This window comes from Sander vitreus, chromosome 18 (assembly GCF_031162955.1).
Source record: "Sander vitreus isolate 19-12246 chromosome 18, sanVit1, whole genome shotgun sequence".
NCBI lineage: Eukaryota > Metazoa > Chordata > Actinopteri > Perciformes > Percidae > Sander > Sander vitreus.
The window spans coordinates 4,989,581-5,017,145 of NC_135872.1; the positions used below are offsets into that span (position 1 = coordinate 4,989,581).

At 42.6% G+C, this 27,565-nt stretch overlaps 1 protein-coding gene across 1 annotated transcript in view; it reads left to right on the plus strand.

Annotated features, from left to right (window-relative positions):
• The first annotated feature begins 353 nt into the window (after positions 1 to 353).
• Positions 354 to 27,565, plus strand: part of cad (carbamoyl-phosphate synthetase 2, aspartate transcarbamylase, and dihydroorotase) — a 29,918-nt gene continuing 2,706 nt past the window's right edge. The window contains exons 1-41 of the mRNA XM_078274346.1: positions 354 to 765; positions 1,639 to 1,778; positions 1,918 to 2,047; positions 2,239 to 2,381; positions 2,568 to 2,709; positions 3,241 to 3,412; positions 5,360 to 5,545; positions 5,649 to 5,758; positions 6,717 to 6,859; positions 7,631 to 7,762; positions 8,838 to 9,071; positions 9,157 to 9,378; positions 9,914 to 10,102; positions 10,223 to 10,347; positions 11,338 to 11,471; positions 11,627 to 11,739; positions 12,539 to 12,703; positions 12,795 to 12,880; positions 13,244 to 13,490; positions 15,803 to 15,901; positions 16,089 to 16,313; positions 16,515 to 16,697; positions 16,799 to 17,017; positions 17,888 to 18,055; positions 18,180 to 18,362; positions 18,957 to 19,061; positions 19,156 to 19,401; positions 19,611 to 19,692; positions 20,651 to 20,817; positions 20,917 to 21,081; positions 21,871 to 22,002; positions 22,286 to 22,487; positions 22,595 to 22,785; positions 22,992 to 23,132; positions 23,503 to 23,592; positions 23,771 to 23,912; positions 24,409 to 24,602; positions 24,716 to 24,790; positions 25,079 to 25,291; positions 26,715 to 26,840; positions 27,007 to 27,162. Coding sequence (XP_078130472.1) covers positions 675 to 765; positions 1,639 to 1,778; positions 1,918 to 2,047; positions 2,239 to 2,381; positions 2,568 to 2,709; positions 3,241 to 3,412; positions 5,360 to 5,545; positions 5,649 to 5,758; positions 6,717 to 6,859; positions 7,631 to 7,762; positions 8,838 to 9,071; positions 9,157 to 9,378; positions 9,914 to 10,102; positions 10,223 to 10,347; positions 11,338 to 11,471; positions 11,627 to 11,739; positions 12,539 to 12,703; positions 12,795 to 12,880; positions 13,244 to 13,490; positions 15,803 to 15,901; positions 16,089 to 16,313; positions 16,515 to 16,697; positions 16,799 to 17,017; positions 17,888 to 18,055; positions 18,180 to 18,362; positions 18,957 to 19,061; positions 19,156 to 19,401; positions 19,611 to 19,692; positions 20,651 to 20,817; positions 20,917 to 21,081; positions 21,871 to 22,002; positions 22,286 to 22,487; positions 22,595 to 22,785; positions 22,992 to 23,132; positions 23,503 to 23,592; positions 23,771 to 23,912; positions 24,409 to 24,602; positions 24,716 to 24,790; positions 25,079 to 25,291; positions 26,715 to 26,840; positions 27,007 to 27,162 — 6,408 coding nt within the window. The 5' untranslated portion in view covers positions 354 to 674. The remainder of the gene's footprint in view (positions 766 to 1,638; positions 1,779 to 1,917; positions 2,048 to 2,238; positions 2,382 to 2,567; positions 2,710 to 3,240; positions 3,413 to 5,359; positions 5,546 to 5,648; positions 5,759 to 6,716; positions 6,860 to 7,630; positions 7,763 to 8,837; positions 9,072 to 9,156; positions 9,379 to 9,913; positions 10,103 to 10,222; positions 10,348 to 11,337; positions 11,472 to 11,626; positions 11,740 to 12,538; positions 12,704 to 12,794; positions 12,881 to 13,243; positions 13,491 to 15,802; positions 15,902 to 16,088; positions 16,314 to 16,514; positions 16,698 to 16,798; positions 17,018 to 17,887; positions 18,056 to 18,179; positions 18,363 to 18,956; positions 19,062 to 19,155; positions 19,402 to 19,610; positions 19,693 to 20,650; positions 20,818 to 20,916; positions 21,082 to 21,870; positions 22,003 to 22,285; positions 22,488 to 22,594; positions 22,786 to 22,991; positions 23,133 to 23,502; positions 23,593 to 23,770; positions 23,913 to 24,408; positions 24,603 to 24,715; positions 24,791 to 25,078; positions 25,292 to 26,714; positions 26,841 to 27,006; positions 27,163 to 27,565) is intronic.

The following is a 27,565-nucleotide window of genomic DNA, read 5'->3' on the forward strand; positions in this document are numbered from 1 at the left end:
TATTTACAAATCAAATCAAGATTATTTGTCATGTACACAATCATACACAGTACAACGTGTGAAACTAATAGTTATATGTTATGTAGTCTACACATTTCTTATAGTGTCTTTTACATATTTGTTTTATTCTATATTTATGTTCTTAACTGTTAAAGTACTTTGCTCTTTTGTTTATTGTTCATTCCATTTCCATATGTTAATTGTATGCACCAACCACACCAAGGTAAATTCCAAGCAAGAGAAAACTTACAGTACTTTGGCAATACATCTCATTCTGATACTGCTTCATCAGTGTGGCTTTTATTTTGAAATGTCTCAACGGAAGTGCAGGGTGTTTCTGCGCCAAACTTAGCGGTCCAGGCTGTGGGCCGATTTCCACACTTCTAGCAACGTGTGTGGGACACTCACTTCCCCGTCCGACTAACCGGCAAATCATTTAACTAAACTCGCTTTTTTGTTTTATTGTGTACACATTTAAACTGGATTCACTAAGACGCGGGGATCTGCTCTAGGGTCAAATCTGGTCTCTATCTGTAGTGTTTGGGTCTCTTATTCTCCTGTTTTCCCCACGCGTCGTGAGTTTCACGTGGAGACCGTGGCTCGTCAGCATCACTATCGTAAACATCCAGCAATTTTCTGGTTACAGTAGTTAGCATTAGCTGTCTGAGACAAAAATGACGAAGATGGCGACACTGATTCTAGAAGACGGGGCGACGTTCAAAGGCCTCCTTTTTGGTGCAAATGTGTCAGTGTCGGGAGAAGTTGGTACGTCTTTTTTAAGCTAATTTATAACTTCAATGCATTACAGGTAACTTAGTTTAGCTCGGCTCGTACAAAGTCCACCTGCGATATGTGTTCGTTCTTTTAGACATTTGATGTTGGTTGCCCAAATGTGCCACGATGGTTGTTGGTCAGAGTTGTAAAGCGCCAACCCCCCCCCCCTTCCAATAACTCGACGTTACTTTCCCCTCTCCTCAAAGGAATGTGTTGCCAAACTCCATTTAAAAAATCTGTCAATTAAATGTTGAGTTAACTAACATCGTCATTAGGTATGCGTGTATATCACACGACATTTCCTGTCTTGTAAATGCCACTTACAGATACATCCTCATGCAGCATTTCATTTGAGTATCTTTACAACTCTAACGTTACTTGCTATTGTACAACCTGTGGTATGTTTTGGCTGACGAATGTGTAAATAAGAAGGTATGACAGGAACCACTTTCTGAAAGTTGAACTGTGTTGTAATAGATGCAGCTCAACGTGGTGCAAGCATGCCGAATTAAAGATGAGGCAATGTTGATTTTATACCAGGCCAGACTTTAGTCTATGGGTCGTGTAGGTGTGCCTATGAGCAAGGCAGCATTCAATTAATGGACTTTTCAGCGTAGTTTGTATCTCTGCTGGTAGTTAGTAGAGTTACTCACATATGTATGCCATAATTCATGCCCAGGTCAAAAATGAACATATGCAGACAATTACGGCCTTGAAATTAGGTATATGTTTATTTTGAGCAAATGATTTAGGATGTACTCAAACGCATGAAGACTGAATTTAGTTGTCAGTGACTTCTAAATACTTTTTGTGTTAAATGATTTTAGTGACACTGGAATATAACTGAATGTGTTGTGTGTTCAGTGTTTCAGACAGGCATGGTGGGCTACCCCGAGGCTCTTACTGACCCATCCTACCGCTGCCAGCTGCTGACCCTCACTTACCCTCTGGTGGGCAACTATGGTGTACCACAGGACGAAGAGGGAGAGTTTGGACTGAGCAAGGTGGGCTTAGGGTTTAAGCTTCTTTTTTTATGGTAACACTAAATCCTTTGGGTGTTTTTCTCTGTGATCATAGTGTTTATTTTCCTCATGCCACGATACATAGTGACGTGTTTCTCTGTATGTGTGTCGTCTTACTCAGTGGTTTGAGTCGTCAAAGATCCACGCTGCTGCTCTGATTATCGGAGAGCTGTCGGAGAGTCCCAGTCACTGGAGTTCAGTCAGGTCACTGGACCAGTGGCTCAAGGAGCAAGGTGTTCCTGGAATACAAGGTCAGGAAATCTATATAGACTAATATGTATAAATGAATGTGGAATTAAACTCATGATTTGATAGAACTGGAACGGGTGTTCAGGTTAAATCACAATTTGACACCTGAAATATAAGATTATGTGTAAAACAATCAGAGATACTTGCAAGCTTAACCACTTGTTTTAAATCTGTTGTTTACATGTATTTCAAGGCATTGACACCCGCCGTCTGACCAAAAAGATAAGAGAGAAGGGCACCATGTTGGGGAAGCTGGTGGTGGACGGTACTCCTCAGGACAGTATTCCATTTGATAACCCGGACAAGAGAAACCTGGTCCAGGAGGTCTCCATGAAGGTAACCCACCCAGATGCTTAAAAAACCTTTTTAAACCGAACCTGAACTTAGTAAGAACCCTGCAACTAAATCCTAAATTCTATGCTGTTCGTCTTTCTTTATATTAGCATCAAGTTATCTAAAAGTGTGTAGAAAGTAGACCCCAGACCGGTTTGTTTGATTACTTCCCGTTGGATTTGTCTCCAGGAGCCCAAAGTATTCAACCCGAGTGGTAGTTTGCGAATCACAGTGGTGGACTGCGGCATCAAATACAACCAGATCCGTTGCCTGGCTCAGAGGGGCGCCTGTGTTACTGTCGTACCCTGGGACCACCCACTGGACAGCACAGGTCTGTCACACACTTCCACTGCTAATAATGGACTTCATTTGGACTTCAGTGCCAGGCGTAGATCAGTAGTTGGTTGACTGGGGCATAAAAGTCAGTGACCACTATGTTTGAGGTGGTTTGCAAGATGTCAGTAATAATTATGGAAAGTTTTCACCATACCTTTTGCAGAACATATCACCAAAATATGGGACTATGCTTGTGTTTGTTTTAAGGAAACGCTCACACAAAAACAGTTATTTCTATAGTTGTGTTTTTTTTTTATAGTAGTTCTGCACCAGCACTAGAACGGTTTAAAACCCTTAACTAAGAACTGTCAGTTGTTGCAATGTGTTCTGAGAGATGAAGTAGTTTATTGCTGCAAAATTAAAAGTTCTATGCAACAAATTAAGTACCGGAAATGAGTTTATTTCCAGTCAGACACAGGCAATAAAAGGCTGTTATTGTTCACATATATTGACAGTGTGACATATTTGTCCAGTCTTCATCAGTGAGTGGTAGTGACAGGCATTATTTTTCTTCGTCTTTTTCTAGATTTTGATGGTTTGTTCATCAGTAACGGCCCCGGGGACCCCCAGCTCTGTCAGACCACCATCAACAACATGAGGAAGGTGGTGTGCGTGGACCGTCCCAAGCCGGTTTTCGGTATTTGCCTCGGACACCAGCTGCTCTCTTTACTCATTGGATCAAAGACCTACAAGATGAAGTTAGTACCCCAAATTAAATTCACCAAAAAGTAATGTATATACAAAAGGTTCCAGACAGAAGAAAAAAATCCCTTTTTTTAAAAGGCCAAAGTCGTCACAGGGTCAAATTTGATTTCTTTTTGAGCTTACTGCTGATATGCACTCACGTCTGGAGCTCAGTCAGTCTCTTGTCAAGCTTATAGAAGATTTCTGAAGCAGAAGAAATATATGTGCCCTCAGTGACCTGAACCAGGGAACCTCGGCAAAAAACCCTTTTACACTCTCTGGAAACACAAAATGTTTTTTTTTGGAGCGTTGTGATGTGAACTACAGATTTTTGCTGCTCTCAGCAGTCTGGCCTCTCCTGTATGAGCAGTGGAGTTGTTATGAGAAAGGCTAAACAAACAAGCCGACTCGCTCCTCACTGTCGAACTCCACAGCCACATCTGTGAGACGCCACTTGTGGCAGCTTTATCAGACTCCGTGTGAAGGTCACAGCGAATGTTCCCATTGCCCTGCTGGAATGTTATTGGCATCTCGACGGAGGAAAGGGATTGTGGGATTGCAGTACAATTCAAGTTACAGATACTGTAGTTCACAGGGTTTCCTTGTAAGAAACTAAAGGAAGTATATCAGTATTGGACCCCAGCACATGTTTTCTCTTCACCTGGACCTGGTAGTCCAACGCCCCATCTAAATGTACCTACATTTAAATTTGGGTTTGGTAAACAGTGAAATTGTGTTTTTCTGAGGCATACTTTGTTATCTCCTTGAAATTAAAAGGATTTTGAGGACTTTGATTTCCAGGAAGGTGCTTGTTACAGTTGTTTCCTGGTTGATTTCAGTGCTCTAAAATCTTTTTGTTTTCAAAAATGGATTGCAGAAACGTTGCATTGTTACAGTTAAGGATGAAAAGACAAACATCTCTTACTTTTATTACTTAAACGTAAAATTTGCACTGTTAAGGCTCTGACACACCAACCTGACGGCCGACCGTCGGCAGAATAGGCAGTCGGATCAGATCAGTCGGCTCCCGTCTCCCCGAGTTGGTCAAAAAAGTGCCTCAGAACACACTGAAGCGATCCCGACTTGAGCGTACGTTCTGCGCGTGCGCGAGACGTAAAACGTCTCCATAACAGCAGGCGGCGCTGATCTGTATTGTCACCCAAAAAAATGAAAACCGGAAATGACGGAACATCTCCCTAGACCTAGTAAACACAGAGCACGCTGCCGTCAGTCATTGTTTAAATCAGAGAGTGTTGATAGTAGTCAAGAAGGATCGTTGCTGTCATTACTCGCTGAACGGAAGAAAATACGATGGCTTGTCATAAGAAGATACTGGCGTTGTCAGCTCCGGTTTTCTCGTGCACTGATTCGCTAGTCAAGGGCTAGCACTCCACCAATCAGATTGGTCACTGAGTCCGACTTCCCACTGGCCGATTCAACAAGTCAAATCGGCCAAAATGAACGCTGACGGCTCCTCCGACTGACGACGGCACGGAACACGCCGAACAGACTCGAGTCACCGACCTCGCCAGACTGTGTCAGGGCCTTTAAGGGAAGCAGAACTCTCACAATGTTTTAGGATAATGGCAAAATAATGTTTTAGGTTTCTTTGAATGCATTTCGAAATGGAAAACGCAGGTAATCGTTTAAACCTAAAATAATTAATGGTTTGGCCAATATAGGTGTTTGTTGGCAGATGTTAATAAGAGTCACATCTACCAACTAAAATCAAAATCCCAGTGGATATGTTTTTCTTCTCACAGTGGAAAACCTCTGATAAGACACAAACAATTGGATACCCCATTAAAACCTAGAATGATATGACAACTACGGCTACTACCACAAATAATGTCTCATTAGAATCTGCAAGTTGAGAACACCAAATGGACCTGATACTATTTTGGTTTAAACGAACCAGCCTATAATCCCAAGGATTTTTTATTTTTCTTCTCTTGTCTTAGATACGGTAACCGTGGCCACAACCAGCCGTGCATCCACAAGGGAACAGATCGCTGCTTCATCACCAGTCAAAACCACGGCTTTGCTGTCGACCCGGACACCCTGCCAAAAGACTGGGACGTCCTCTTCACCAACGCCAATGATCATACTAACGAGGGCATCGTGCACAACACAAAACCCCTGTTCAGGTAACGGGCTCTGTGACACAGGGTGACGTGAAATTACATAGAAAGTCCTCGAATGGAACAAACTGTTTAATTTAATCCTTTTGTGATGCATTTTGTTTTCCAGTGTTCAGTTCCACCCAGAGCACATGGCCGGCCCCACAGACCTGGTCAGCCTGTTTGATGTCTTCCTTGAGACCGTGAAAGACCACAAGGAGGGCAATGTTACCAAATCTGGTAACAACAATTTTCAGTTTTAAAATTTTTTTTTAGTTTTTTTATTCTATTCTCATATTCTTATGTGAAACTTAAATTATGTGTTGTAATAGCATCATTATGAAATCTTATTAGCAATTTATTACTGAGAAATTCCCATTTGTCTGTCTATCTTTCGGTCTGTTTTTTTTATACAAAAGAAGGTTTTATGAATGCCCGGCTTGTGTGGAACCTTAATAACTTTAATTACAGTCCTTCCATAAAAATGCGGAGTTTTTTTGTGATTGTTGCGGGCAAAAATCCTTGATTATGCGGCACGTTTTCTTAAAAAATGCGATGGAATATGCGGGATATTTATGCAAAAACTTGCAAAAACTGCGGTTTCATCGTGACTTCATCGCGGGGTTTGCAGCTTTTCGATGATGTTCACGTCGCGTAATTACGTCACTTCATAACGTCACTTCATAACGTCACCACTTCATAACGTCACCACTTCATAACGTCACTTCATAACGTTCCCATGGCAACAGGGGAAAATGGCTGCTCTTGTGTGAAGTAAATGCAACATTTTTCTACTTTCTGCCAAGATATATGGGACTTTATTGCAACAAAAATGCGGGGATTATGAAATCTTGCAAGCCCCGACTATTTTGCGCGGAAATCAGCAATTTTTGCGGCGAAAGTGCGGCATATTTGGAAAAAATGCAGCCCCCGCATAAATATGTGGACTTTGGCTGATTATGCATTGAATTATGCAATCGCATAATCACCTTTTTCTGGAGGGACTGTAATTAGAATCAATTCAAGGCGTTTCATAGACGACCAGTTTGGTATTACATTGTTACACTGTAACACATTTGATGTTGTGGTGATCACTGCTCAGTATTGTTTTCTAGTTTACTGGTTGAAAAGAAGTGCGTTATAGTTATTCTATGAGTAGGACCAACAAAATGTGTGTGATTTTTATTTTTTTCTCCAGTGAAGCAGCGCCTCATGGACCATCTCACCTACACGGGTTCCCCGAAGCCTGAAGACGTATTCCGACCCAGGAAAGTCCTCATCCTGGGATCTGGAGGACTGTCCATCGGCCAGGCCGGGGAATTCGACTACTCCGGCTCCCAGGTCTGACAGGAATGCCTTCTGATAAATAGCAGTGCAGATATTCTGATGATGTTGTTGTAAAAACGACAAATGAGTTGTTTATGGATGCTGGGTAAATTAGTAGTCTGTGAGGGAGGATAAGTTGGTAATAATCAGGTATCGGCATTGGACTTCTAAAGGCTTACAGGCATTTCCCACTGGGCGTGTCTCTGTTGCGTTCCGGTTTTGTTTGGAAAAACTGTACCTTCCAATCCAAGCACTCCTGTAATTAAACTCCCTGTCTCTTTTCTGGCATTGTCCTGATAAAACGTATCTGTGATCTCGTATTATTTTCTCCCCCTCCAAGATGAATCTCTCGTTGTCCGTGGTGTTGTAGAGGAAACGTCTACGATACTGGGTGGGGTGTGTTTTGGTAAACTGACTGGATGCTCTCGCTGTTTCACTTCCTGTCTGGCTGACCGAACGGCCAACGGCTCGCGTGAAAATAGACCTGGAGTGTATCTACGCACGCTTCTGGGACACGCCATTCAAGCATTGACTTGAATGGCCCCGATTGCTCGCGGGGCCCTGCGGCGCCTCCGGAACGCAGCACAGACGCGCCCAGTGGAAAATGGTAACGGGTGCAACTTGCTACAAAGAACGTGTTCACGGTCACCTTTCGTTGTGGCTGCTGCACTTCCTTGAAGATTTTAACGCTGACAGCAAGATTTCACTGTTGCTATCACTAACATATGAAGTAGCCCATTAGGCTATTCTGATTCTATCTGATATCATTTTTGTTTTGTTTTCCAGGCTATTAAGGCTCTCAAGGAAGAGAATATCCAGACTGTGCTGATCAACCCCAACATTGCCACTGTCCAGACCTCCAAGGGCCTGGCTGACAAAGTCTACTTCCTGCCGATCACAGCGGAGTATGTCACTCAGGTAGGGATGAGCTCTTTTTGTCTGTAGTTGATTTAATGTTGTAACTGACACAGCGAAATTGGATGGTTGGAGCAGAGTTGTACTCAGTAAACGTAATACAACTTTGTTTCTGCCACATGGCATCGTTTTGTCATTGATTACATGCCACTTTGCAACACAGTAATACAACAGAGACCTTATTTATTGATATTGATTGATTTCAATATCGATCGATCCAACACCAAAGATTCTTTTGTACCTTAAAATAATTCATAGTTCATTAACTCATTCGAATGAGACCTAAGAATAATGGTAATGGTAACAGTAATGGACCATTCCGCTTCCAACCTGTAGGGGGACCGAAGAGGAGAAGTGCTTTGGTGCCTGCTGTAAAGGTGCTGGTTGACAGGTCGCTAATGCTAATGCTTGGTCTATAACGTTAGCTAATTCTCGTTCAACACGCTCAGTTGTTTTTAGTATGATTGTTTTGACCACGGTTAACAACTCTGGACTAACCCACGAATTCATCAGTAACGTCAACTGTATATATAGACGACTAATCTGATGGTAATTTAGGCAGCTAGCACACCCTGTCTGTCAGCCTCAGTCCCAGTTTACTGAACTGTCAGGAAACAGACCCAGGCACCCGGAGTCAGAACAGCGGCCATTCGTACACGTTACACCTCCGTTAGCGTTAGCGGTGTTAGTTTCCCCACCAGCTTTTAGCTGTCTTTATAGTTAACTAAATTTACCCTACAAAAGGGGGATAAGGCACCAAAACGACTAATACTAATAATAGTCATTTAAAGATGTGGTAGCATTGGATCTGGACGGGAAGGATAACTCTGGGAGTTGGAAGGGGTGTGTCGCGATTCTGCCTTCTCACTCCGCGACACACGTTCATGGATCTGAGTGTCGCGATTTCGGTTTCATATCACATATCATTACAGCCCTAGAAATTATAGTCAGTACATCAATAAAAGATGTTGGTGACTTTTTTCTTGTAGTACTTCTCTTCTAGATTCCATCTGACAAAAAGACAAATGTTGACACATTCAGGTTCTTCCAATAATTGTTTCCACTTTTTTGCTCTCAGGTGATAAAGAATGAACGTCCAGACGGCGTGCTGCTGACCTTCGGCGGTCAGACCGCTTTGAATTGCGGCGTGGAGCTGACCAAGCTGGGCGTCCTGGAGAAGTATAAAGTCAGGGTTCTGGGAACACCGGTGGCCTCCATCGAGATGACCGAAGACAGGAAGATCTTTGTGGAGAAGATGGAAGAGATCAACGAACACGTTGCTCCCAGTGAAGCCGCGTTGTCTGTGGAGCAGGTGAGGAGACACTACCTCCATTCTTTCAAAACACTCCTTGTGTTTCCGATGTCTACATGTGTCTTCTCAATATAACTCTTTCTAGGCAGTGGCAGCTGCAGAACGTCTAGGCTACCCTGTTCTGGTTCGTTCCGCTTTCGCTCTTGGTGGTCTGGGCTCGGGCTTTGCCAACAATAGAGAGGAGCTCACCTCTCTGGTGACATCAGCCTTCGCCCACACCTCCCAGGTACTGGTGGACAAATCCCTGAAAGGCTGGAAGGAGATCGAGTACGAGGTGGTCCGTGATGCCTATGACAACTGTATCACTGTGAGTAAAGAAGAGACAAATGATGTTTTGCTAGAAGCTTTTTACCGTTGATGCCCGGCTGCTAGCAATCACAGGCATAGGTCCATTGATAATTTTTTAAATATATATTTCTTTTATATATCTCTTGATATGGACCTACTTGTGAGTCTGAAATAAAGATGTTATTATCTGTAAAGTGTCCTGAGATAACTTCTGTTATGATTTGACACTATAAATAAAATTGAATTGAATTAAACGATGAGACGGGGATGGTTAGCTGACCAGGTTATGGTTCCCTGTATGTGGATATTACTACTTACTATATTACTACTTGGCCTAAACCTGTCCATAAAAGTAATTAAAAGTATGTAGTATGCCACAGACAGGACCCGATGATTAAAGCAGCAAAAAAACCACAGTATATTTTAAATTGTAATATTACTGAACTTAAAAGGGTAGTTTGGTAAACTAATGTCACTATTGTGTCAAAAGTGATGACATTTAGCGTAGCAGAGATAACGTATGGTACTTAACAGAATCCGTTCTTCTCGTTCAGGTGTGTAATATGGAGAATATTGATCCCCTGGGCATCCATACTGGAGAATCCATCGTGGTGGCGCCCAGTCAGACGCTCAACGACCATGAATACAACATGCTGAGGAACACGGCCATAAAAGTCATCAGACACCTCGGCATTGTAGGAGAGTGCAACATCCAGTACGCTCTTAACCCAGAGTCCGAACAGGTAAAACACTAAATAATGGTCTCCATTGTGCATACTTATACCAATACACACATGCTACTAGGACAGACGTACAAACACACAAAGATTCTGTTATAACCTGTGCATATTGATGTTTTGCAGTACTACATCATCGAGGTGAACGCCCGTCTGTCGCGGAGCTCGGCTCTGGCCAGTAAGGCGACAGGTTATCCTCTGGCATATGTAGCGGCTAAACTTGGTCTGGGGATCCCGCTGCCACTACTCAAGTACGTGTCTCTTCTTAAGGACTAGTACAGAGCCCGTTGAAAATGTGCCTGTTTGGAACGGGCCGATTGCTCGGCCTGTGGTATTGCTGCTTGTAGAATTCTCCAGAACCAAATTGTACCCCAAAATTACTTACAGAAGGACCCCGAACCACTTAATATGCAACTCCACTGTATAGCCTACTACTAACTTACAGTGTACTTCTACATCAGAGGAAGACACTGTGCTACTATATTTACCTGACCGTGCGAGCGTGCGGAAGCTCCAAGATTAGGTTATCTTCTGCCTCTGTTTAGAAGCGGGGAATTTACAGCTCACAACAACTTAATACCATATAGTGTCCGTCTTTTGTTTGATATTTAGTGTATGGTAAATGGCTTTTTATTGAGTTTCCTCTTACCGAAATAATGGACACGGAAAAGCCAGCGTTTTCGTAGCGCCTGTTTTCCCCAACCTTATTCAATACAACAGTTGCGATGTTCCCGTCAGCTGTCCGCTCGCGCTCCAGGTCAGGAACGTGAAGAAGTTTGCTTGTTATATCCAGCAATCATGTTACGTTGGAAGCTGCAAAAAGTGAACCGCCGCCCAAGCCGGTTAAACCCTCCCCCAACCCCACCCCCGCTGCTGTCCAGAGCGTGTCAAGAGCCTTTCTGCGTGCTGCACCAGCAGCTTATTGTTCGGCCGTTTTATTTTGAATATCCAACGCTGTCCAAATTGCTCCAAAATCCAATAGATTATCTTATTATTTACTTATTATTTTTTTTACTGCTCTTTAATGTTTTATGTAAAGCACTTTGAATTACCTCGTTACTAAAATGTGCAAGTAAAGCTGCCTGGCCATGCCTATATCTCTAATCGACGCATTTAATCAGTTAACATGGTTTTTTATGTTCCAGTTTTTCCTTTTCTTGATTTAATTGAAATCATTCCATAACTTAACGGAATTGTGTGGTTCAGTCATGGAAAAAAAACTGTAAATGTATTTTCCGTAGGAACTCTGTTACAAACTCCACGACGGCGAACTTTGAGCCTAGTTTGGACTACTGTGTGGTGAAGGTGCCTCGCTGGGATCTCAGCAAGTTCCTCCGAGTTTCCACCACGATTGGCAGCTCCATGAAGAGTGTTGGTAAGAGGAACTGAATATTATTATCCTTTTCAGTTCAATTAATTGGATGCTCTGGTGCTTGAAAGAAGAACCATCAGTCAGATATTTATAAAACCACATTAGCACAGATCAACAGTGGCAATAAGTAGATCTTCACCATCACTTTTTCTTGACAGGTGAGGTGATGGCTATTGGCCGCAGCTTTGAAGAGGCCTTCCAGAAAGCTCTGAGGATGGTGGATGAGAACTGTGTTGGCTTTGACCACACCATCAAGCCTGTCTCTGACGAGGTAAAAAAAAACAAAACGGCAGTTTGTACTTCCTCTCACTCTTTGTTTTTACTGTTGTGTTGCCACCGACGATACCCGTAATCCTTGCGTCCTTCAACCTGTGGTGAGTTGCTCAGTGTACATGATTTACATAATATCAAATCAACCATTAAATCATCACCAGTGTGTCAGGCCAGTAGGTTGGGGTAGAAACTGTCTGTTACAAGGACATTCTTCAATACATACTAGTTATTTGACATGTTGGAGAAAACCATTTTTAATGATTTTTTTTTTCTCATCTTTTTTAACCATACCTGCACTCAAAAACACATGCTGGGTAAGCCCTAACACACTGTAAATGAGAAAAAGATTCACATGCTGCTCCTTGATAACTGTTCTCTCTTTGACTTGTTGATCTCAGTTCCTAAAACATGTATATAAAGACTACATTTATGGGGTGAAATGCCCCAACATTTCCATCAGAAAAAGTCCCAGTGTCACTAGTCAGTCTATTGACGTGATGCAGCGGAACAACCATTGTTGTTGTTGCCAACAGATGGTGCTAATGGACTACTGAGCCAGTATACTGTCAGGTAGAGAATACATTTTAATTAGACTGTTTATGCAAGTAATACTGGGTCTTTGCCAATAGAGGAATCTTTCATTGTGTGTTAAAATTACTATCTTCTACTATTACTGAATATGTGGCTGCTGTAAAGGCCAAATGCTCAGAAGCTGACAAATGTCTAGCACCACGATAGTTGTAGTTGATCTCAATTAAAATACATACTCATGCCTTGCTTTCCCCCTTGTTCACCAGGAGTTGCAGACTCCTACGGATAAGCGTATCTTTGTTTTGGCGTCGGCGTTCAGAGGCGGCTACACGGTGGACCAGCTGTACGAGCTCACCAAGATCGACCGCTGGTTCCTGCACAAGATGAAGAACATCACCGACCACGAGCGGCTGCTGGAGACCTACAACCAGGTACGTTTGATCAAAGGGAACTGATGTGGGATAAATTAGCAGCAGTTGTCCTTGCTTCAATGTATTTTGTTGACATTGTTCTTCCTACCAGGATGAGGGTGTCATGCCTCCAGAGGTGATGCGAAAGGCCAAGCAGCTGGGTTTCTCAGACAAGCAGATAGCACAAGCTGTCCAGAGGTGAGTGGGAAACACAGTGTGGGCCTGAGGACACATTGCCCTCATAATTTTCAGGATATTTGTTGCAATCAGTCGGCATTACTAAGGCTGCGTGATATGAGGAAAATATCTAATTGCGATTATTTTGACTGATATTGCGATTGCAATATGATTCACAATATTGGAGGGAAGAATTAATTTTGTATCATTACTCTCATTTCCATTGGAATATATTAAAATCATAGTGATTTTTGCAAGCATCTATACCAAACAACGATTTGTAGGCTGTGCTACTCTGCAGCACCAGAATACTTAATTCGGAATGCTTTGACACATATTTTGCCTTTTGGAAAAAAAATATACAGTGTTTTTGTTCTCCTACAGCACAGAGCTTGTAGTAAGAAAGCTGCGTCACGATTGGTCCATCCTACCTGTGGTGAAGCAGATAGATACGGTGGCGGCTGAATGGCCCGCCCACACAAACTACCTGTACTTGACCTACCACGGCACAGAGGACGACCTGGGCTTCAATGATCAGCACGTCATGGTGATCGGCTCCGGTGTGTACCGCATCGGCAGCAGCGTGGAGTTTGATTGGTGTGCAGTCGGGTGCATCACCGAGCTCAGGAAGGTAAGTCACGATCTCCTAATGCTGCAGATTGTTGGTACTTTTTTTTTCAATTAACTTTTCTTTATTTTAATTGATTTCTTTGCATGTTAATGACTGAAATGGAAGTGAAGGGTCATTTTTTTTCTTTTCTTTTGCTGCTCTCACATCAGCTGTTGTGTATCACTGATATAATTAAACAATACACTGAAATATTTTTTTACAAGTAATTTACTTTATTTCATTTGCTAACATCTTCCTACCCCCCTCCATCTCTCTATTTTAAAATGTCTATTTTACCTATAGTTTAAAAACTCTACATCTTAGTAGAGCCCGACCGATAAAGGATTTTTGAGGCCAATATCGATACAAATATTTGGTGATTTAAAAATCCGATATTCCGATATATCGGTCGATATATATATATATATATATATATAAGAATCCAGAAACGCGTAACAAAACACAAACAGATTTCCCTAATATTAGTTATTTGTAGTTATTTATGAGTTCTCACTAAAATAATATGAATTTGATATTAGGATAATAATTGTTTTAATGTCACAACAGAACAGAGGAACATCAAAATATATTAAAGTTCTGATAAATAAAATGGATTAAAATTGTCAACGCGTTAACATTAATCGCATTAATCGCATGCCGGCATTTATTAATTTATTTTACACTTCACTCGGCTTTGCGTCGTGCCTGACAGGCTACTATTTTGACCCTTTGCAGCACCGTTACTTATCATCAAGCTGCCACTTCCTCGTAACACATCCTGCTGCTGCAGGCATGATGGAGGAAGACGGCAGCAACACAATCCTGAATGGCGCTTTTTATTTTCCAAAACTCCCGGACGGCTCCTAGACAAGTCGAAGCCATATGCACATTGTGTAAAGCCGAATTAAAATATCACCGAAGCACGTCCAGCTTGAGCCACCACCTACGGAGCTAAGCATAGTAGTACAGGTAACGTGATGCTACCCACTGAGGCAAAGCAGTATTTTGGAGAGTGCTACTTGCCGACCTGTGGATGTAACCAAATCCCCAAAAATTACTACAGCTCTTGCGAAAACGGGTGGCAACTAACTGCAGACCTGTCAGCATCGTAGAGGACTCGGGTCTTAAAGACGTACTACGGTTGGCATGTTCTGACCCGTCTTATACATTGCCGTCGACGGGGACAGCAGCCTCCCCACACACAGCCTGAACGACGCAGCCACACTGGAACTGCTGCAAGGTGCTGCAAACGCTGTCTCATTAACCGGTGATCACTGGACGTCAGTGAGTAATCAACATTATTTAGGAGTTACTAAACACTAGATTGACTCTGGTAAGGATAGGGATTTTTAGGTACTTGGAGGAATTGTGCAATAATGACAGATTCACACTTTTTTCTTTTGTTTACAGTAAATATTTAAAAAATTTAAAATCAAGTTCATAAAGTAACTTTCTTTGCATTAATTTGATTCCCAATAAAGATACACTGGTAAGAATTGCTTTTAATTGTTAATATGTACTTAAAAACTGTTCTGAAATGTAAAATAGAATTTTAATGTGATAAAACATGCGATTAATCGCGATTAACTATAGAAATTCAGCTATTAAAAAAAATAATCGTTTGACAGCCTAAATTAAAATACAAACTTAAGATATGAAACTTAAAGGGTTAAACACGAGTGTTGCCAACAGGGACGTTGTAGAGCGCCCTCTGGAGGACAAACTATGCAACGCCAATACTCAGAACATGGTTGAAGGGTGTTTCGTCCGGTTTTATTACATTTTGTATATGTTCATTTATCGGCCATCATAAATACCGATAGTTTGGAAAATGCCTAATATCGGCCCGCCGATGTATCGGTCGGGCTCTACATCTTGACTCGGCTCACAGCTCGCTGGACCTTAATTTATTTATTTTTTTTTAAAGATTATTTTTTCGGGCTTTTCCGCCTTTAATTTTTGACAGGACAGCTAGGTGAGAAAGGGGAGAGAGAGGGGGAAGACATGCAGGAAATTGTCACAGGTCGGATTTCGAACCCTGGACCTCTGCGTCGAGGCATAAACCTCTCAGTATATGTGCGCCTGCTCTACCACTGTACCAACCCGGCCACTCGCCGGACCTTAATTATGAAATACTGCGGCAGCCGGCTTTGTGAATTTGGCCTGATGAAGTCACGTGATTATTAAAACATGACCTGTGCAGCTTTAGATTTTTTTTTTTTTTTACTCGATTGCTGAATGTTGGATGATACCTAACCTTTTTATGTGACTGGCAGCTAGTTAACATGCATAAATATGGTTTTAATAACATTTGGTTGTCACATTGATTGCAGATGGGTTATAAGACCATAATGGTGAACTACAACCCAGAGACGGTCAGTACAGACTACGACATGTGTGACCGCCTCTACTTTGATGAGATCTCCTTTGAGGTAAGATTTAATTTAATAATTAATGACAGTAATACATATCTTAACTTTTGCAGCTTTAGTTTTTTTTGTCTGTATGTATATACAGTTCGTGGGTGTGTTTCACTGGATCTGTTCAACCGTACTTGAAACACATTGTGTGACATTTTTTTTCAGTTGAGTTTTCTAAGTGTCCTGTACATACCTCCAGGTCGTGATGGATATTTATGAGAGGGAAAACCCAGAGGGAGTGATTCTCTCTATGGGAGGCCAGCTGCCCAACAACATCGCCATGTCGCTGCACCGCCAGCAGTGCCGCATCCTGGGGACTTCACCGGAGTTCATCGACTGTGCCGAGAACAGGTTCAAGTTCTCCCGAATGCTGGACACGATCGGAATCAGCCAGCCACAGTGGAAGGAGCTCTCTGACACTGAGGTACAACCAACTGGGTTTATACCACAATATGTTTTAAGATATTGACTTTTTCAAAAACATGAAGTGATTATCTCTGCATATGTTTTTTTTTTTTTTTTTTTAAGGTATTGTGTAGGGTATTTTCCTGCATGCTGCATATTAAATGTAGGAAGACAACTAAGAAAATGCTCCTCATCTGTTTCCCATTTCTTTTTTCTCCAGTCTGCTTGGAAGTTCTGTGAGACGGTCGGTTATCCCTGCCTGGTCCGTCCCTCCTACGTTCTCAGTGGAGCGGCCATGAACGTCGCCTACAGTGACAGCGACCTCGAGAAATACCTGACCAACGCTGTAGCTGTGTCCAAGGAACACCCCGTTGTCATCTCCAAATTCATACAGGAGGCCAAGGTTAGAAAAACCAGGACATTGCGTTTTAAGATGATCTGCCAGAGAATATGAGCTTCATAAAGTCATGTTATCAAGGTCTGTGACATTTTTGCATTTTCAAGGAGATAGACGTGGACGCTGTAGCCTGTGACGGGATAGTGATGGCCATCGCAGTGTCTGAACACGTGGAGAACGCTGGCGTTCACTCTGGTGATGCCACACTGGTGACACCACCCCAGGATATCAATCAGAAGACCATGGAGAGGATCAAGATCATCGTCCACGCCATTGGCCTGGAGCTGCAGGTCACTGGACCTTTCAACCTGCAGCTGATTGCCAAGGTGAGAATCATCCTGGAAGGCTGTCGGTCCTAAAATGTTTCAGCCAGTGAATGACACATGATTTAAATTGTTGGTGGGTAATGTTTTTATTGGCATGGTTGCTAGATAGTACAAAAGCAAAAAAAACACTTAATGGCTTATCTTTTGGAGAGGAGCATACAGCTACAGACAGCAAAATTACCACAATTACTGTATGTTGATTATTGATACGAACTTGTGACGGACCTCTTAATCAACACCAACATCTTAGATTTGCGCAGAGATTCAAATCTCTGCACAAATATCTGGTGTTGTGGCCGTTGTCAGCTTTTTCTACCAGAAACAGTCTACCCATCACAGCTTTGTTAGGTGGCGTTAAGAATGGGGACTAGCTACATCCATGAAAAACGGCAGCAGAAAACAGAGCCTGTAGAGATTGTTGTAAGTCAACTTACACAAACAACAGCACTATATTTCTTCGATTGTTGTGGAAAAACTGCCAACAATTTGTCTGTTGGACTCAAAATGACATTTGGTGGGACAGACATGTCACTTACTGATTGCTTAGTGCAAAAAAAGCAAAACAAAATAACCCCCGTACAAACAATAAATAGTCCACCATGAACACAATGTCAGGCTGCTCGTGAATTATTATGAAGCTGCATCGACTTAATGTATCTACCACTCCGTCTTCCTTTAACAAATATTCCATTCCAGCGAACAAGTAACAGACACTCAGTCTGATGCAGTGCTTGAATTTGAAAGTATTTATTCAGTAACGGGTAAGGAAGTTAGCGTAAGGGTCAAAAACAACAGAGCAAGTGATTTAGTTTTCACTGTTAACAATTATCTAATGCTGTGCTTTTTTCCTTTTTTTTTTTTTCTTGCCAGGATGATCAACTGAAGGTGATCGAGTGCAACGTGCGAGTGTCTCGCTCCTTCCCCTTCATATCCAAGACACTGGGCGTGGACCTTGTTGCCCTGGCAACTCAGGCCATCGTGGGGGAGGACGTGCAGCCTGTGGGGCTAATGAGAGGAAAGGGGATTGTAGGAGTCAAGGTAACGAAGTCACTTGTAAGGGCTGTGTAGCAGCTTCTATGGGGGACCTTTTTTTTAATTATTTCTGAGAAAGCACCCATCAGTTATCATTTCACCGTCTGACCATGTGTCACACGTCCTCCAGGTCCCCCAGTTTTCGTTCTCTCGGCTGGCCGGAGCTGACGTGGTGCTCGGGGTGGAGATGACGAGCACAGGCGAGGTGGCCTGTTTTGGGGAGAACAGGTACGAGGCTTACCTCAAAGCCATGCTCTCCACGGGCTTCAAGATTCCCAAGAAGAACATCCTGCTCTCCATCGGCAGCTATAAGGTACTGACATCAACATTAAACTTGCTTTAAATACTGATGAATTTATCAAAGTCAAGAGTTGATCATTCGGCAGGTACATGTTCTGTTCAGCTGATCCAGCTGGCCGTTTAAGTTATGCATGTAGACCAATTTAGAAACGGTGGCACATTACAGTGGATTACAGAGTTACAGAGTTTTGCGTTTCGATTAAAGCAACACTATGTAACTTTTCCCGCTTCGGTCCCCCTACAGGTTGGAAGCGGAATTGTCCATTACATTACATTATGCAAGTTTGCCAGATCGAGTAGCGGATCTGTAGTTCGAATGAACTGGACAATGTAATGTAATGGACAATTCCGCTTCCAACCTGTAGGGGGACCGAAGCGGGAAAAGTTACATAGCGTTGCTTTAAGGTCACGTAATCATGTGAAAATAAATTGTAGCTTTTTTTTATTGTCAAAACAGATCTGTTACACGATAGAACTGAGACCACTTGAAACTTTCCTAGTGCTGATAACTAGCTAAAAATATTGTATTATCCATACTTTTGTTAATCCAAACCTAAGATGATATAACTCGTAACCATTTTGCTGACTACGTTTTGTGTGTTTACAGAACAAGAGTGAGCTGCTGCCCACCGTGCAGGCTCTGGAGTCTATGGGTTATGACCTGTACGCCAGTCTGGGTACTGCGGATTTCTACACAGAACATGGAGTCAAGGTAACCGAACTGAGCTGTTGTAAAATTAAACAAGACTATAAGGAAGTAAGTATCACAAAGCATCACAAATATCCTCTTGTTTTCCCTGTTTCAGGTGAAAGCAGTGGACTGGCCATTTGAGGAGGAGGACAGCGATTGTCCCACTAAAGAGAAGCAGCGCAGCATCATGAACTATTTGGAGGAAAACCACTTCGACCTGGTCATCAACCTCTCCATGAGGAACAGTGGAGGTCGCAGGCTCTCCTCTTTTGTCACCAAAGGCTACAGGACGAGACGCATGGCCATCGACTACTCTGTCCCGCTCATCATCGATATCAAGTGCACCAAGCTCTTTGTGCAGGTCAGATTTTCACTTGAATCATTATTGTACAAGGCATCGCGTGTATTTATTATATTTATTTACTTGTTACAACGCACTTTTAAATTGCCACCAGGGGACAAATAAAGTCATTTGAATTGAAATATATTAGTGTTTTTTTAATTCTTATTACTGCAAAAGCTTTTCTCGTTTGATGGCAACATAAATAATATGAACGGATGTGTTTTCAGGCTCTTCATCAGATTGGTCGGACTCCACCAGTTAAAACTCACATCGACTGCATGACATCTCAGACGCTGGTCCGTCTGCCTGGTGAGTTGCTGCAACCAGGAGGAGCAACTCTAGATGAATTGATTGATTGCTGTGTTGCTCTATTCTGACTGACTCTGGGTGCTTTGCGAAGCTCTGATCATTTGTAGGTAGCTGCAAAATGGAGAACAGACATTTTTGGTCTCGTCTTCTGGGAAACTACAAAAAATAGATAACCTTTCACGTAAAAGTCTGTCCAAATAAAGATGTACAAAAGAGTTTCAACAATATTAATAAATAACGCTAATAGTAACACTAGTAGGTAAACAAATATGTATATGTTTGAATACTACGAAAAAGATGTGGCAGCTGTTTTTCTTTCTTCGCTCTATAGTTAAAAGTGGACTTCTAGTATTAATGTTTTGATGTGTACACATGGCTATTAACTTTGTACCACAGTAATCGCCAATCACTGTGTGTTGAAATGCACTCTAGTATCCTAATTATTATAAGATTTATTATAAGTGTTTAGTTTCTTATTTTTTTTTAAAGATATTTTTGGGGCATTTTCGGCCTTTATTTGACAGGGCAGCTGAGGACATGAAAGGGGAATGGGGAGGGGGGGGAATGACATGCAGCAAAGGGCCGCAGGTCAGAATCGAACCCGGGCCCGCTGCGTCGAGGAGTAAACCTCTATATATGGGCGCCCTCTCTACCAACTGAGCTATCCGGGCGCCCTTAGTTTGTTTTTTTGTATCAAAACATCATATCCTGGTTCCAGAAACATGTATACTGTTAGAATGATTTGTAAAGTGATATGAATAACCAGGTTACTTTATGTTACGTGTAAATGTTATATCCCGCGACGAATCGACGATCAGGATGAGCGTTATCAATAGATATTAATATATTTGTGTGCATGGATTTTTACTTACTGTAACTTACAGCAAGTACAATTACTCACGGTTACACATATAATTTAAAAATTGCAACACATCTTTCTTTTGCGATTGATTCTTAGGTCTGATCGATGTGCATGTTCACCTGCGGGAGCCTGGTGCCACCCATAAGGAGGACTTCTCCTCTGGTACAGCAGCTGCTCTGGCAGGAGGAGTGACCATGGTGTGTGCAATGCCCAACACCTCCCCTGCCATTACTGACGCCAGCACTCTGGCCCTGGTACAGAAGGTACGGCCACATTTTCTTTGCAATTGAGAGAGAGAAATCAGCGTTAACTGAAGTAATATTCATTCAGTAAATCAATCTCGTGTTGGGTTGTGTCATCAGCTGGCCAAAGCGGGCTGCCGGTGTGACTACGCCCTGTATTTGGGCGCTGCTTCAGACAACGCTGCCGTCCTGCCGTCCATCGCTAGCCAGGCTGCCGGCCTGAAGATGTACCTAAACGACACATACTCCACCCTCAAGATGGACAACGTCTCTCTCTGGATGGAGGTAACTCTTTATACCTTTACCAAACCACCGTGGTTGAACCTTTTGTTTACTAGTTTAAATTCTTCTTAAAAAATGCAGTTAAAAACAGAGCTAAATGTGAAATGTGTTTTTTTAAGTTGGGTTGAGACACATTTTGTTTCCACTGACTTCTCTGTTGTGATATTTCTTGGAGCCAGCATCTAATCACCGTTATGGCACTTCACTGGCTCCTCTATTTGGCTGTCTCTGACTAAAGCCCAATTTATAGTCCTGTGGTAAATCTACGCCGTAGGTACGTACGTGTAGATACGGCGTAGCCTGACGTGCATCTCTCAAAAACTGTAACTACACGTCGCGGAGACGTAGACCACAACAACTGTGATTGGTCCGCTTGGCCGTGGCTTGGCAGCATCGCATTTCTCCCGACTCATTTCCAGGTTCTCCTTCTACATAAACAACATGAAATCCAGCATAGGGTTAGCTTTTCCTGCTACAGCTTCCCGACCGTGGTCAGAGAGCATTTTGTGGGGGAGACGCCTTGTTTCTCCCCCTAACTCGCTCTACCACACATTTCTCAGCATGCACACATGCTGGCTCTACTATTCTATTGAAGCGATACGCTAGAGCGACGCAGACACACCAGCGCACGAGTATAAACCTCAGGCCACTTGCGTTGTCTACGACGTAAGCTCTGCGTAGATCCTCCGTACAACCATAAATCTGCCTTCATGCTTGCAGAAGACCAATTGAAAGATTTGCCTCCATTGTCCCACATTGTACACCAAACTAACTGTCCTGTTCTGTACAAAGCACTTTGAGAAGTGGCCAAAGCAGATGCCCATCGTTGCTCACGCTGAGAAGCAGACGGTGGCTGCAATCCTCATGGTGGCCCAGCTCTACCAGCGGCCAGTTCACATCTGCCACATAGCCAAGAAGGAGGAGGTAAAATACATTTTTATTTTTTTATTTTATCTTTTAATTTTTGTTATTATAGAAATCAAATGGTGCAGAGACTTGTAATGCTACAGTATTTCAGCACTGTATTCATTGTCTAACATTGTGTGTGCCAAGCATACACAATAACCTTCAGACAATGAATGCCTCATAATGCTGTAACCATTACTTTATGGTACTTTCAATACCTTTACAGATGTATGTTTTATATTCTTCTCTGCAGAATAGAAATAAACATGTTATTAAAATTGTTACCTTTTTTCTTTTTCAGATCCTAATCATCCGAGCGGCGAAGCAGAAGGGCATCCAGGTCACCTGTGAGGTGGCACCTCATCACCTCTTCCTTTGTGAGGAAAACGTGGCAGAGATAGGCGACGGACGAGCGCAGGTCCGACCCATGCTGGGAACAAAGGAGGACATGGAGGCTCTGTGGGAAAACCTGGACATCATTGACTGCTTTGCCACAGATCACGGTCAGTAACACTGAAACCAGTCTGATGATGAAATAATGATTTACTCCTTAAGATGAGAGCATACGTTTGTGAATGGGAATGCATGTGAATGTGTTTTGCGTTGCTAGCTCCCCACTCTGTAGAGGAGAAGAACGGGGATCATCCCCCTCCAGGTTACCCCGGCCTGGAAACGATGCTGCCGCTGCTGCTGACTGCCGTCAGCAATGGACGTCTCACCATGGATGATATCATCAGGCGTCTTTACGACAACCCACGGAGGATCTTCAACCTGCCTGTCCAGGACAACACCTATGTGGAGGTACACACACACACACACACACACACACACGTACACACGTACGTTTTTTTATGCACTGGGGTCTACGTGTGTCTTGATTTTTGTGTTTCGCTTCTGCATTTGAGGCCAGAACCGACATGACGACGTGTGCTTCATACATAATCTGACAAATAATGCTCACACTTCTAGATTATTAATTACCTCATCATATTGTCTGTGCCTTTCAGGTGGACTTGGAGCAGGAGTGGGTTATTCCTCAGGCCATGCAGTTCACAAAGTCAAAGTGGACACCTTTTCAGGGTCTGAAGGTGAAGGGCAAAGTCCGCCGCGTGGTTCTACGAGGAGAGGTGGCCTACATCGACGGCCAGGTCAGCAATCACGCGCCTCTGTGTTCACACGTGACATATTAAAAAAAAAAGGCTGTATTAAACTATATGTTTATGAATTATGGGGAACTGGAATGACTATTGTTGCTGTTTGCTACAATTATTGTGGTAATACAGTTAGGAATTATAAAAACCTCAAATTAAAAAGCTATGAAAATATTGCCCATGGTTTTGTGGATTGTATACAGGAGCAGTGCATACTTTTAATTTTAAGTAATACTTGTACATATACGACCTACCTCAATAAAAGTTGAGGTACACAAAATATCACTTCATATACTGTATGTATTATGTAATTTGATTGCTCTTTGATGTGTCTCTCTCTCTCTCTCTCTCTCTCTCTCTCTCTCAGGTTTTGGTACCTCCAGGTTATGGTGAGGATGTGAAGACCTGGCCCACTGCTTCAATCCATCCCCCTGAACCTGTTAAAGAAAGTCCAAGGGTATTCATTGTACTATTCTTGCGCCCTCGTGTGCACTGTAAAAACCCAAACAAACTGGATTTTATATGCTAGCTAACTAGCCAGTGTGCTGGTTAATCACAGCAGGTATTAACGTGTAGTTAAATGGGTGGATTATGTCTGTATTTATTCTGAAATTGTGTATTTCCTGTGGTTTTAGACTCCAGAGCACCCACGTCCTACTCCTCCCCGGGAAGGCCCGGTCCGAACCCGAGCACCCAGCCCTCGACGATTGACATCCGAGAGCCGCTACCTGCTGCCTCCTCGCACCCACCGCTCTTCAGATCCTGGACTAATACCAGGTAATACAACTCCCAAAAGGCTGGGTATACATTAGGGCTGGGACAAAATATCAATACGGCAATATATCATTGTCCTCCGTCGTGTGATACGAGAAGCGATACGCTGGCGCCAAATATCGATATTTTAATGAATAAAATAGGGCGCTCTGAATAGATTTCCCTCCTCCCAGGGTCACTACTTCATGCCTCCTCGAGGTGGCGCTAAACACATGAATGAGGGAAACTTCAATATAAGTTAACTAGCCGAAAAGGAAGAGGTTTTCAACGGGATGGCGGACAGCAGTTTGAGGAAAATAACAGATGCCCCAGCCACGTTTAAGTCCAAAGTCTGCACCCATAGTTGTTCTGTACCATCTTTGCAAAGTTGTGGCTGTTCAGAGGTGGAAATAGCTTTAACCTACTTTCTTTTACCTTTTAAATGTATCATCTGCCTTCTATACACTGTATTACACTGTACTCCTGTATTTAACTGATTGTTTCACTGGGCTCTCTGCAGAGATGGTTATGCTTCCAGCAGCTGGAGCTGGGGACGGTTACAGCCACCCTCCTCCTCTGTCCAGGCTGCTGTCCCCTCAGTCAGCAGCCGGACAGCTACCTGCTGGACAGGTGTTCCACTTCCAGACCTCTCCTCTGCTGCACCCGCTGGTGGGCCAGCACATCCTGTCTGTCAGGCAGTTTAGCAAAGAGCAGGTACACCACACACACAAACAGAAAATAAAATGACATGGTTTAATATATGAGACTTGAGCGACATTTGGATGCACAGTTTTTTTTTCAGTTTGTGTGTTTTTTGTTTGTTTCAGATCTCACACCTTTTTAATGTTGCCCACACTTTGCGTTTGATGGTTCAGAAGGAACGAAGCCTGGATCTCCTGAAGGTACTGCATATAAGTACTTAGAGCATCTGCGTTTTATTCCGAAGTGTTTTTAAGTCGGTTTATTCCTTTTTGAAATTGTGTGAGGCAAATTCCTTGTAAGTGTTCCTTACTTGGCAATACATCCAGACATACTTCATGACTAATCAAGACTGTGAAAACACTGGAAACGGAGCATTCATCAGGGATTTGGGAACACCTACTTCTCAGTCCTCCTGCCTGAAAGTAGTTTAGTATTTGTTTGTCTGAAGCCCAGCGCAAAAGCTAGATCCTTGTGTCTTCACTGTCCAGGGTAAGGTGATGGCGTCCATGTTCTACGAGGTCAGCACTCGCACCAGCAGCTCCTTCGCGGCGGCCATGCATCGTCTGGGCGGCTCAGTCGTCCACTTCAGCGAATCCACCTCGTCAGTGCAAAAAGGTGAATCCCTGGCCGACTCCGTCCAGACCATGAGCTGCTACGCCGACGTTCTGGTGCTCCGACACCCAACACCTGGAGCTGTGGAGGTGGGTTTCAGCTTTGACTCAACCTTTTTTGTAAAGTCAAGCTGCATTTCATGTGCCTTTGCCACTTGTTGCTGTGTATAAAAGTCATAATATGACTGATTTAATTAATTAATAACTCATTTAATTTAGGTTCCGGATATATCAAAAATCTTACCCTTTTTTTAAAGTTCTATTGGGGGGAAAACTATATCTCATACATGATTCTAAAGCCTGTTCATGCTTGTCTGTTTCACGACAGATTTTAAGATACTGTAACTTGTTTATAAGTCTATTAATGTACTTGCATATGGTTATATCATTGATGTACCTCCAAGATATGACCCTGATAAAGCTCTCCGATCAACAAGCTGTGGATAGAAATATAATAATAATAATAATAATAATAATAATAATAATAATAATAATAAAATGGATATATAGTGGAACATTTTACAGTTGAAAAACTAACTTGTCAGTGCTCTCTGGTTGACAAACGTACAAATGTAATGGAGACACTTCAAAAGACTTATATCATTGACATTTCTGTACTGCAATTTTCTTATTTTTTTTGGCCAACATATATGCCATTACTGATATAGCTGTAGGGTTGGGTATCGTTTGTGTTTTTTCCGATACCGGTGCTAAATCGATACTTTTAAAACGGTGCCGGTGCCTGAACCGAAATATATATATATATATATATATAATGCATATAATATAAAAAAGGAGCACAAATTGACAGTTTGCGACATTAAAGAACGGTTTGTTTATTGCTAAGGCCATATGGTTGAAATTAAATGATTGATTAATAATGCAATGACAATAACGTATAACAATGACTTATTTCACCAGTAAATTGCTGGTAAACGACAAAAACAAGCACCAGATGGGAAAAGGGTATTTTACAATAACTTCAAATGCACCACAAGGCTGGCGAGTTTCAAGTGAACGCACCGTCTGTGTTGTTTTTCCGACAATGGCAGCTGCAGTCAGACTGTTACGTCCCGCTGTTGGAATCCTCTACAGGGAAATACAGTCCCACTTTACACCGCTTAACGTAAGCTGTCAGCATTTTAACCATTGTGTTTAATCCAGCTGCTAGCTAACGGTAACGTAGTGTCCCGTGCAGCGATGCTTCTGGAAAAAAAAAGAAAAAAGAGTAAGGCACTGAAATGAGGAACCGAAATTTTCGTTCTAATTCGGTCTCGTTACTAACGTTTACGTTGGAACCGGTGCCCTATTGGCACCGCGTTTCGGTTCCCAACCCTATATAGTTGCCTTTTGTATTTCTATGTTGTTCTATTTCATTAAATGTAGTTATGAAGACAGGTTTTTGTTTTTTACAAATGCTGTTAATGTACTGTAATTCTGTGTTTTCTTTGTTATGATCATATAGCTTAAATAACATTTCCAATGTTTTTGCTTTCTTGTTACCTGTCTGCAGACTGCATCGCGTCATTGCCGTAAGCCTGTGATCAATGCTGGAGACGGTGTCGGGGAGCACCCAACCCAGGCGCTGCTGGACGTCTTCACCATCAGAGAGGAGCTGGGGACGGTCAACGGCATGACTGTGAGGGATAGTGAAAGCATTTTAGACCAAGAAAAACGGTCCTTTACATTCAAATCCACAGTCATCCAACTTTTAGTTTTTATTGTTGTAGTCCAACTGCCACTGTAATCCATATTTTAATTTTGGTTAAAAAAAAAGAATCTTTATATGTCATGTTTTCTGTCAGATAACTATGGTTGGGGATCTGAAACACGGACGCACGGTTCATTCCCTCGCCAAACTGCTGACCCAGTACCGCATCACCCTGCGCTACGTGGCTCCCAAGAACCTCCACATGCCAGCAGAGATCATCAGCTACGTGGCCTCAAAGGGCATCAGACAGGTGGGAACTAAACGGCGTTCAAACAGAATTACAAGCCAAATGTGTGGCAATGTAATCAGATGTATTTCTATTTCACATAAGAATTTCTCAACCGTTTTGAAATATCTAAATAATAGGTTCTTTAAAGTGCTCATATTACGCTTTTTGGCTTTTTCCCTTTCCTTTATTGTGTTATATATCTTTCTGTGCACGTTATAGGTTTGCTATAAACAGCTCTATTGTAGTCCAGCCTTTACTTCAGAGACAAACGTGGTCACTTTGTAACACGTTATAATGCTCGCCTAGCTGCTAGCATGGCACGCCCTCATACTCTGCTTCTGACTGGCTAGTAGTCCTTACCTAGGTACTGTCAGGGCCCACCCTCATACTCTGCTTCTGACTGGCTAGTAGTCCTTACCTAGCT